The 12363-nt window shown below is 36.9% G+C and overlaps 1 protein-coding gene across 1 annotated transcript in view; it reads right to left on the bottom strand.

Moving 5' to 3' along the window:
- Positions 1-12363, bottom strand: part of CC2D2B (coiled-coil and C2 domain containing 2B) — a 92484-nt gene that overhangs the window by 42165 nt on the left and 37956 nt on the right. The window contains exons 17-19 of the mRNA XM_032432241.1: positions 11902-12049; positions 6658-6796; positions 5322-5525 (exon numbers count right to left, since the gene is read on the bottom strand). Of these exons, the coding sequence (XP_032288132.1) occupies positions 5322-5525; positions 6658-6796; positions 11902-12049 (491 nt within the window). The remainder of the gene's footprint in view (positions 1-5321; positions 5526-6657; positions 6797-11901; positions 12050-12363) is intronic.

Below are 12363 nucleotides of genomic sequence, written 5' to 3'. Positions count from 1 at the left end.
TAATTTTAATATCAAATTCATTAACCTTTTTTTAAATTTATACTTTTTGTGTTTTAAGAAATTCTTTTTTTTTTTTAAAGATTTTATTTATTTATTTGACAGAGAGAGAGAGAGACAGGAGAGAGGGAACACAAGCAGGGGGAGTGGGAGAGGGAGAAGCAGGCTCCCCGGTGAGCAGGGAGCCCGATGCGGGGCTCAATCCCAGGACCCCGGGATCATGACCTGAGCCGAAGGCAGATGCTTAACGACTGAGCCACCCAGGTGCCCTAAGAAATACTTTCTTACCCCAAGATTAAGATATCCATTTAAAGTTTTGCTTTTCACATGTAACCCTTTTCTTATTAAGTTTTTTATTTTAATTCCAGCATAATTAACATAATTCACATGTAGTCTTCATTACACATGGTATTTATTCCTTTTGTGAGGTCTGAATCTAATTTTATTTCTTTCTAGACAGATGACCAGAACTGCTTAACAGATAGTCCATCTTTTTTTTCTTAAGATATTTTTTTAATTTAAAGATTGTATTTATTTATCAGAGAGCGAGTGAGCACAAGTAGGGGAAGTGGCAGGCAGAGGGAGAAGCAGGCTCCCTGCTGAGCAGGGAGCCCCATGCAAGACTCCATCCCAGGACCCCGGGATCATGATCTGAGCTGAAGGCAGACGCTCAACCAACTGAGCCACCCAGGTGCCCCTTTTTAAAGATTTTTTTTATTTATTCATTTGAGAGAGACAGAGAGAGTGAGCGAGAGCATGAGCAGGGGGGAAGGGCAGAGGGAAAGGGAGAAGCAGACTCCCCACTGAACAGAGAGCCTGACTCGGGGGCTCGGTCCCAGAACCCCGAGATCGTGACCTGAGCCAAAGGCAATGGCTTAACCCACTGATCCACCCAGGTGCCCCAAAAGCCCATTCTTTTCCAACTGATTTGTGATTATACCTATCAAATATAAAGTTTCCACATATGCATAGTAAGTCTGTTTTGAGGCCCTCTGTTCTATTTCACTGGTTTGGAATTGCATTACTACATTTACAAAATAACTCGGGGAGAACTGGCATCCTACAATGCTGGCATCTTACAACTTCCTATCAGTGAACATTTACTCAGATTTTTTTTTACATCATTCAAAATGTTTTATAATTTTCTCCATTAAGTCCTTGCTAGCCAGTTGTCCCACATTCCAAATTTGATTGTTTCCTTGCGGTGCCATTTAACTTGTTTCTCTATTCCTCATACTTCTTGTTAAACAAATTAATCTAAAGTCTTAATTTGATTCAGATTACACATTTGTGGCAAGGATACTTCATACATAATGTTGTATATTTCATACTGTGTCATATAAAGGGCAATAATGTCTGTCTTTTATTAGTGCATTAGTTTTCTCTTCCTGCTGTAACAAATTATCACAAATTAAGTTGCTTCAAACAACACAAATTTAGTATCTCACAGTTCTGTAGGTGAGAAGTTCCAGTTGTCTCAGCTGGTTTCTCTGCTCCAGGTTTCACAAGGTTGATGTCAAATTGTAGGCCAGCTGGGTGCTTATCAGGAAGATCTGGGAAGGATCTGTTTCCAAGCTCCTTGACGTTGTTGGCAGAATCCAGTACCCTGCAGCTTTGCGACTGAGGTCTCCTTCCCTTGCTGCCGTCAGCTAGGGACCACTCTTAGCTTCCAGGGACCTCTCTCCAGTCTCTGCAGGTGGTCCTCTAAGTCTCTGAGCCAGCAACTACATGTTTAATCCTTCTCATGACAAATCTCTCTGATTTCTCTTGCTGCAGTTTTTGCTTCCAGCTGGAAAAATGTCTCTGCTTTTAAAGGCTCATGTAATTAGATTAGGTCCCACCCAGATAATGCAGGATAATCTCCCTATTTTAAACAATGTAACACAACATATTCACAGGTTCTGGGGATTAGGGAATGGACATCTTTAGGGGGCCATTATTCAGCCTACCACTATTAATAAGATTAAGTTGGATCACTGAGTCAAGACAGCTAGATATCTCCATTGTAGAGGTACAATGTTCCTTTTGCAATAAAAAATTAGTCATTTTAAATATGGATATTATAGTCAACAAATTTACTAGTTGTGACAGTTTGCTGTAGTTTCTCTTATGTTTTCTATGTAGACAAATGTATTTTCTGCAAACAAGGGCAATTTGTCTTTTCTAATTCTAATTTTCTTCTTTCTGTCTTAATGCATTGGCTCTTAGTGGTAGAGATGTTGGCGGGCATCCTTCCGTTGTTCAGATTAATGGGAAAATTATTGTCTATCCACTAAGTATAATGTTTGCATAGGAGCCTATGAGGAAATGGATTTCGGATCATGTTCCTTACACCAGCTCAGTTCAGAGCCATACAATTAATAGGGTATTGAATCACAGTCAAGAGGCAGATTATAAGGAATAGGTTTTCCAGAATGCTGAAAAGCTGGAAACAGAGATTTTGTTCAGGGACACCTGGGTACTGGCTCTATTTCTTTTCTTGAAGGAAAATATGGCCTTAGTGACCTTGACTTGGGATCAAGAACCAAAGGAGGCCAATGTTTGTAAACATTCCCTTAAATGGAAGTGCATTTACCATGTAAGTATTAATTCTCCTGGAGTAGTTAGGTAAACCTTGCCTATTGTGTACAGGGGTTTTTTGTTTGTTTAATTGATTTTTTGTTTGTTTTATTTTGTTTTGTTAACTCTGGCAAAACCCTGTTCTGTGTGGACAGGTCACAAGAAGCTTACCCCCCATTACGGTACCAAAGTCCAGGAAAAACCAGCATCTAATTTGTTGCAGCTGTCCTGTCTTGTGTTCTGCTCTGCTTTCTGCTTTCTGTATGTTACTAGCTAATTACATCTAAAACTCAATGTAATCAGCCAGTGGGTATGTGGTACCTTCTTGTCTCTCCTCCCACCCTCTCAATTCCACAATTTAGAAGAAGCACTTCTTTCAATGCAGTTCACATCAGCAGAAAAACCCAAAATGTTGTAACATTCTTAATCAGTTTAAAGAAGTTCTCTTCTAAGGAAACAATCAACAAAACTAAAAGGCAACCTAAAGAATGGGAGAAGATATTTGTAAATGACATATCCAATAAAGGGTTAGTATCCAAAATATATAAAGAACTTATAAAACTCAACCCCCCCAAATCCAATTAAAAAATGGGCAGAAGACATGAACAGACATTTATCCAAAGAAGACATACAGATGGCCAACAGACACATGAAAAGATGCTCATCATCACTTATCATCAGGGAAAGGCAAATCAAAACTACAATGAGCTATCACCTCACACTTGTCAGAATGGTTAACATCAACAACACAAGAAACAACAGGTGCTGGCAAGGTTCTGGAGAGAGGGGAGCCCTCTTGCACTGTTGGTGGGAATGCAAAATGGTGTAGCCACTCTGGAAAACAGTATGGAGGTTGCTCAAAAAGTTAAAAATAGGACTACCCTACGATCCAGCATTTGCACTACTGGGTATTTACCCAAAGAATACAAAAACACTAATTCAAAAGGATACATGCACCCTATGTTTATAGGAACATTATTTACAATAGCCAAGATATGGAAGCAACCCAAGTACCCATTGATTGATAAATGGATAAAGATGGGGTATATGTATACAATGAAATATTATTCAGCCATAAAAAGAATGAAATCTTGCCATTTGCAACAACATGGATGGAGCTAGAGAGTATAATGCTAAGTGAAATAAGTCAGTCAGAAAAAGACAAATACCGTATGATTTCACTCATATGTGGAATTTAAGAAACAAAACAAACAAGCAAAGGGGAGAGAGAGACACACACACACACACACAAACCAAGAAACAGACTCTTAACTATAGAGAACAAACTGATGATTACCAGAGGAGGGGGGGTGAGGGGGATGGGTGAAATAGGTGATAGAGATTAACAGTGCACTTGTGATGAGCACAGGGTATTGTATGGAACTACTGAATCACTATATCGTACATCTGAAACTAATATAACACTGTGTGTTAACTAACTGGAATTAAAATAAAAACTAAAAAAAGAAGAAATTCCCTTTTAATTCTAGTATACTAAGAGCTTTCATCATGAATGAGCACTGATTTTATTAAATGCCTTTTGGGCATTTATCAAGAGGAGCGTATTTTTCCTTCCTTAATTATGTTAATGTGATAAATTATATTAATTGATTCCCTAATTAAATTAGCTTTGTTATGTGAAAACAAATCCTCTTAGATTATAAAGTATAATTACATATTTATATACAACACATTGCTTTCCAATTTGTTGAATTTTTATTAGTAATTTTACAATTATGCTCATAAGTAAAATGATCTAAAATGATCATTTCCTGCTCTCCTTGCCCAATTTTGGTATGAAAGTTATATCAGACTCAGAAAATGAGTAGGATTACTTTCTTTTCTGTTCTCTGAATAGTTCGAATAAGATAAGGAAAGCTCCTAGTTTCAAGAGCAGAAACTGTTCCCCTTTTATGATATTATATTCCCGATTATGCTGAGCCTTGTGCTTTGCCTGTCGCAGTTTATGGAACTGTAGAATTGAATTCAGTCACTGAGAGAAGCAGCAGGAGGAAACTGAATAACTTTCTAGCTATTCTAAGCTATTCTCAGGCCTTCCCACTGCAGTTTGCTAACTGAAGTTCCTCAGGTCTCAAAACAGGAGACTGACCATAATTAAAAGTTGGGAAAGGCTTTCCGAAGCCGAATACCAATTGGCCAGTTTGTGATTACATATATTTCTACTCACCCATGTTTGTGGAAGTCATAAATTATCTGCAAATCCTATTGTTATATGACTATAATAGTCAAATGTGCTAACTGGTGGTGCTAGGACATTGTCATTGAAAAATCATTAATTTGCATTTCCCCTTTCACCTCTGAGCCACACCAAAAGAGTCTCCAGACAGTCCATTTGGTTCAGAACATGAGTGTCCTTGAATTTTAAACGTAATGAGGCCTGTATAGTTTTGTTTGTGTATCCTCTAAATTAGGGTTTACAAGCTAAAGGATGGCTGTGTGGCAACAATAAAAACAAACACACACTATTTTTTAAAACAATTTTTATTTACTATTAAGTGGCTTATTGCAATTTACTTTCAGTCCCGAATAAAATGAAGACAAATATCGAAGATTTTATCCATTTCTTTCTTATTGATAATAACCAAAGTTAAATTAATAAGTCTATTATAACCTATTTTTAAAAGTGTTTTTTTAAAATAGGTTTTTTAATATAAACTTATTAGTTAAAAAATTAAGATAGATTTAAAGCAGCAAAAATATTAATTTATCATACAATAAGCAATATTCAAATAGAAGCCACATACCTGGAAGTCTAAATCTGGAATATCTTTGTCGTAAAGGGGTATTTGCTGCAGAAGGAAAATGTCTAATTGACCTGCATTTCTAAGTTGCAATAGCTGGAAACGTTTACTCTTTTTCATTTCTTCTTCAGAAACAAAGTTAAATTCATCTTGCAACTGTTCAAGACGAAAATATTTTGGAATATCCTGTCCTTTATGTTTCATGTACTATAAAACATAAATAATATAGCCTTTACTTAAAATATTAATTTTTTAAATTTGGGAATTATTTCAAAACACTTTTTTCCCCTCAACTGTGAGATGTTAGAGTTGCCATATATGTAGGAAAAGGAGCAATGAATCTATACAGAGACAGAATCTGGAAAAAACAAGAAAAGAAAAGAAAAAATAGGATCCAGCCTACATAGCTTTCCAACCTTTTCCTGGTCATGACTAAAATGAAAAATGAAAATATTTATATTGCACACTGGGTTAAAAGATGAGACTATTCGTATCTGTTTGCCATAAATGTTGAGAAAGGATCAATATTTCTGTATACTTGTAACGAACAGAGCACTTTAGTTGGGAAGCTGTGATCTAGGGAAGCTTAACTGCAATAATCTATGCATTGTTTTATTCAATAAATGCAAATATGCGTACACGGTACATGCATGCCAGGAAGAGTGCTAGCTACCAAAGATTTATTCACTGTAGTTCTAAAAGGAAAGATAAAACACAGAATGAATAGCTACAGTAAAGGGCAGAATGATATCAGAGTGATAGAAGTTATAAAAAGAAAAAAAGTTAACAGGAAGGAATGGAAAGAAGGGCCCATATCTAACTGAGGTTATCAGGGAAACCTTTATCAGACTTGCAGGCTACCAAGATAGCCACCTAGGGTGCCCTTCTAGGCAGAGGGAATGACATGAATAAAGGTATGAAGAATGCATGTTTGAAGCACACAGAGCAGTTCAGGTGGTTATAAGAAAGAATAGGAGAAGTGAACAGTTAATGGAGTCACTGAGGGAAGGAATGTGTCTATAAATCATCTTTATATCCCTAGCATCTATAATACCACGGGTACTCTGTAGTTGTACAAGAGATGCTAGCCTGGAGTTTAGCCTATAGGATGCCCTGCAGGTTGCTAAGTAACGGCAGAGTACCAACCATCAGGCCTAAAGTAGCAATTATTTCAGTTGTTGAAATTCTAACTGCCTTTACAATACTGTAAAACTGGTTGAAAATCGTATCTGTCCTCAGGTTTATCTTTATATGCCTCCTGGTGCCTAGAAAAACTGAAGTATAAGGGGGTAGAGCTTAGGAAATAGAATATACAGTACTGATATTTGCTATAACTTACCATAAGAAATTCCATTAAATCAGAATATTCTGGATTATTTGGATCAATTTTTACTTCATTTGCCCACTCAAAAAGCTTCTGTGCATTAATGAACCATGGAATTCCAGGAACCCCTCTTGCATCTACATTCCTTAACACACTAACATAGAGAAAAATATCTTGTGAATTTGCATACAATATCTAAGTTATACATCTGTTATACAGGGTAAAACCTACCCATTTCAGGTAGTTAAAGATAAAACCTATGCATCCTCTGCATTTCAGGATAAAACAGAAGATTTAGATGTGTTATCACTCTTGGTTCTTCTCACATTCTAATTTGTATCCTAGCTTTTTTGTAAATGTCTACCCCCACCCTTAAGAGACAGTAAGCTTCTTAAGGGTAAAGTCTGTAAATATCCATCTTTGCCATCTCCACCTGGTGTAGTAGCTAAAACATAGTAGATGCTGAAGGGTATAGTGCTTGCTGAATGTACTTTGTAAACCCTGAGGATAGTAACTTGTTAAATATTTTCTTTCCATAGGATGTACAATATTGCAATTTAATCAAGATGTTAGCTCTGGCAAAATTAATAAAGTCCACAACATAAAAAGAATCTTCAGGCTCGATCTATACAGTTGAAACATAATACAGAGTAATACAATTAACTGGGAAGTATTCTGCCAGAAGAATATCTCTGTTTGGTCACATGTGGCCATCTTGAGAAGTTGGAGAGCTGCAAGAGCCTAGACTCATAATTCATCCTTGGTGGGACCTCAGCTATAGGCTAAGTGAAGAAGAAATTCAACCCTAAACAGTAAGGATTTCTTGAAAACCATCAATTATCCCAGTTATTTAGTCTCTCTCTTCATAGAAAATTTGCCTCATCATGTGTAATTACAGGGACTTGGACTAGAAAATCTCCAAGATCCTTTCTATAAATTAATTCAAGAAACATTCCAGTCCATAAACTGGGAGTCCAGAAATACAGTTCTGACTCAGATTCAATAATGTCTTAACCCAAACGTGGACACTATCTTATACTGTCTACTTTCCGTCAGCATCTATTCATATTTCTATGATGAATCTTGGAAAGCTATTGCTAACAAAGCCAATGCCTGGTATGACAGGATATAAGCAAAATTACAAATAGGTGAAGTATGAGTATTCTTCCTTTCTTTAATTCCTATTTCTGTCCTTATATTTGAACTGTTTTTGATATCTTTGTCACAAGAGATCTCTAGGGCCTGAGATCTGATTTCTTACACCATCATGTAAGAAATTTTCCTTCTCATAGGAAGAGTCCTAGCCCAGGTCACAAAGCCTGAGGCAAAGCTTACATGTTAATTAACAGATCAGGGAGGGAAACTTATCCAGTTATAGCCTTAAAATAAAAAAGAAGTTGTAAATGGATTTCAATGTACTCCCACGATTTCTGCCTTAGGGAAGGTAATAAAGACCTCAGAACATCTCGGGCCTTTGCTACAATGATTCCTCCAGCCACCCCTATAGGTGTTCAGCTATGGGCTACGGTGAAATCCCTCTGTCACCTGGACTCCCTTCTCCACAACCAAATGCCAAGCAAGGAACACAATTCAGTGGCATTAAGTATACTCACAGTGTTGTACAACCACCATCGCTACCCTATTTCCAGAATTTTTATCATTCCAAACAGAAACTCTGTTAAACAACAGCTCCCCATTCCTCCCTACCCCCAACTGCTGGCTTTGTGTCTCTATGAATTAAGGGGGAAAAAAAGTAAAGTTATTAGGGAGGAAAGACAGACTGTCTACAAAACACCAACATGGCAGACTTTTAAACAGGAATGATAAATCCCAGAAGATTATGCAATTATAGCTTCAAAGTGTCAAGGGAAAATAAGTATCAACCTCAGATGTTACACCCAAACTATTATTCAAGAATGAGGACAAAATAAAGATATTTTCAGATATACAAAAACTAAACAAATTTGCTAGCCACAGAGGCTGACTGAAAGAATCAATAAAGGAGCAGATTTTCATCAGGAAAAGTAAATGTAGAATGAAAGTGTGGAAGATAAAGAGGTGCAAACACAAAAGTCAACTAACCATGTCAGAAAATTTCATTAACTAGTGAGCATAAGAAAATGGTTTATATTTTAAAAATGTGTTAAATGAAAACTCTGGACAATAATCACTGAGATTCGAGAAGTGTGCTCAATGTGGTATTAAAGTATTCCAAGATCTTTTGGTTCACTGCTTCATCTCAAGCTCATCGATGAATGAATAAATGAATGAGTAAATCAGAGAATTACATGAATACTTTCTTTTGGATCTTCTTGCTCTGAAGGATAGCTCCAAGCTCCGACTCTCACAAGTCAGCCCTGCCTTTTGGAGCACCCATCTCAGGTTCCTGGAACCCGGGCTCAGCACCAGCCCTTGAGCACCCACAACTGTAGAAGAGAGTTCTGGAACCAACCACTCCGATCACGGAGGCCCCAACTCTAAAGTTTTACTTCAAGTTAACTTCATTAGAGAGTGCTCTGGACTTTGAAACCTCCTTTGCAATTCACTGCCTCTTGAAATCTGGCATCTGTCCCAATCTTTCACAGAACTGCTTTCAATCTTTTGTAAACCTGAGTTCCCAAGTAGGTGGAACTGCTAACTGCAGCATCACAGAAGCCGTTAGAGAAAAGACTTCAAGAAGCAAAATGATGAGGATAAGCCAATGAATCTGGCCAGAAGGTCACTGGTAGTGTTTAGGAATAAAGGGGTTGAGTTAGGGAGGGAATGTGTGAATAAAAAGTGGAGGCTTTGTACACAGATCAGTAGACCACACAAATGAGGACTTGGACAGGAAAAACAGCCAAGACAGGTTTTCAGGGTTTAATCAAATGCTTGGGTTTTTCTTTGTTTTAAAACAAAGAAGGCTTCTTGAATACAAAAGACGAACAGCTTAGGGAAATGGAAGAGTTAAAGATAATGTAAGAAAAGGATATAAATACGTCATCAAGATCCTAAAGGAGACAAAGAAAAGTGCCTAATTACCTGTATAAAAGTTAGCTTTAGAGTAAGAAGAACAAATATTTGACTCCAAAAAGAAAGTGAAGAATAGTATGAGGAGACAAAGATTGGAAATAGCTGCAGTGGGGACAATGCTGGGGAAAAATGAAGAAATACAAGCAAATAATGGTTCAGAGTTTTAAAAGCTTATTCACTAGCACCAAAATGGATTATCTTTATTAATTGTCCATTTTTCTCTAAATGCGTTTATTCAGGTCTCTAAGAAGATGACCTTGTTTACTTAGCAAAACAAGGACATCATCAAAATTGCGTTCCTGTCTACACAGTGATTTCCGTTTCCTTCTCTGATTTAAAGAGGTATTTCCTCTTCTACAGAGCCAAGCTATCACTCGCGTTCTGGTTCGATATCTTCTTGACTCTGAAGGATCTCATACTCTTTCTAATACATTCTGGCTCTTTTTCTATGGATTTCATCACTTATTCTAAGAAGATAAAAATTGCCCCAATTTTAAAGAAACCTATACTTTGATTCTATTGTCTCTCTTATTTTCAGCCTCTTTTTAAAACTTCTTGGTATGTAATCTACAAATACCTTAGCCTCTTCAACATCAATTGCTGAGTACTACTGACACTTTGTTTTTTTCCTCTAAAACTATTGCCAAGAAAAGCATTTATGAACACTTACTATGGATCTGGCCATATGCCACTGACTTTATAGTGTTCTCACTGTTATTTTTAAAATAGTCTCTAATTTCAATTTTGATTTCCTGTTTAATCCAAGTTATTTATAGCAATGTTTTAAATTTTAAAAATTATTTTTTTTCAGAGCAAGACTGATCAGAAAGTGCAGTTTCCATATGTCCCCTACCCGCCTCCAACCTGCAGTCTACTCTACTATCAATATCTTGTACCAGTTATAATTTATTACATTCATTGCAATAAAAGAGTTGCATTTGTTATAATCAACGACTGACACATCATCAGCACTCAAAATCCACAGTTTACATTAGGGTTTACTCTTGGTGTTGTACATTCTATGGGTTTTGACAAATACATAATGACATGTATCTATAATTATAGTATCATACAGATAGTAGTTTCACTGCCCTAAAAATCCTGTGTGTTCTGCCTATCCATCCCTGTTTCTTCCTAACGCCCGGCAACCACTGATATTTTACTGTCTCAATAGTTCTGACTTTTCCATAATGTCATATAGTTTGGGTACAACAATGTTTTTTTTTAATTTAATTTAATTTTAATATGTTATGTTAGTCACCATACATCATTAGTTTTTGATGTAGTGATCCATGATTCATTGTTTTCGTATAACACCCAGTGCTCCATGCAGTACGTGCCCTCCTTAATACCCACCACCAGGCTCACCCATCCCCTCACCACCCTCCCCTCTAAAACCCTCAGTTTGTATCTCAGAGTCCATAGTCTTTCATGGTTCGTCTCCCCCTCCAATTTCCCTCCCTTCATTTTTCCCTTCTTCTCCTAATGTCCTCCATGCTATTCTTTATGTTCCACAAATAAGTGAAACCATATGATAATTGACTTTCTCTGCTTGACTTATTTCACTTAGCACAATCTCCAGTTCCATCCATGTTGATGTAAAAGTTGGGTATTCATCCTTTCTGATGGCTGAGTAATACTCCATTGTATATATATGGACCACATCAAAAAATATGTGCTTAGATGGGGAGGGAGAACCATCTTTTTGTTATCATCATTCCTTAATTTTGAAATGATGGAATCTACTTAGCCCTTTATATTTACTGTTTTATTCAAACACAGCACAATATATAAACCAGTATTACCATTTTTATAGATTTTTACTGTACTTAATTCTAGTAATCCTACTTGTGGTATGATCTAGAAATTAATCCCAAGTTCTCTAAGAAGTCCTAGGGCATAGAGTAAGATTTCTAGGATTTTTCTTCTAGCAAATTGATAATGCATAAATGATTCTTTCATAATCCAGAATGGTTGGGAGATACAAAGGATCCAGAAATAAAATCCTTGGGAGTCTCGGCCTCTGCCTGCAAGAGCTATGGAACCACTTCTCCCATCATCCATGTAACTATAAACCTAAGCATTGAAGAGATACATTCACTTACATGTAAATCCAAATGAAAATAAATAGTCCAAATCAACTAGACTGCTCTTACCACTGCTAGAGTTTTCCCTTTTACAGACACAGCTTCTGTGTGATGGTTTGCTGAGGACTGGCATTATTTTTCAAGCATAAAAATTTATTACCTGCAGTAAGCAGATCTTAATGACTGTGACATGGGTGTCCGAGGAATACCATTTTCATCTAAAGCCCACGATAGAGAGTAGCTCAGTTTTCCTGACGTCAAAAGACAAAGTTCCTCAGTTCCATTTCCCTCAAGAAGAAAAGGTACATCTGTTTATAAAAAGCATTAAAACATGAATTTTTAATAAGGCATAGAATGTGACACATTGTAGATTTTTTCTCCCTGACTTTACTTGTGAAACCCCAGGCTGTTCTGTGGTGACCTCAGGCTCTAATCTCAAAACTCTCTCTCATTTTCCATCTATGGTACCTCAAGGCAGACCACTTCAAACAGACTACAAAACAGAGAGGAAAATACTGATCTGAAGACCTAGGGATGGACACCTCTATGATGCTCTTCTTACTACTAGAAGCTTTTTTAACCATTCTTTCTGGAAGTGGCTTCCAGCAGGAAAGGACTGCTG

This window comes from Phoca vitulina, unplaced genomic scaffold (genome assembly GCF_004348235.1).
Source record: "Phoca vitulina isolate PV1807 unplaced genomic scaffold, GSC_HSeal_1.0 scaffold48, whole genome shotgun sequence".
Lineage (NCBI taxonomy): Eukaryota > Metazoa > Chordata > Mammalia > Carnivora > Phocidae > Phoca > Phoca vitulina.
The sequence above is the reverse complement of the archived record's forward strand: the minus strand, read 5'-3'. Positions and strand labels throughout refer to the sequence as shown.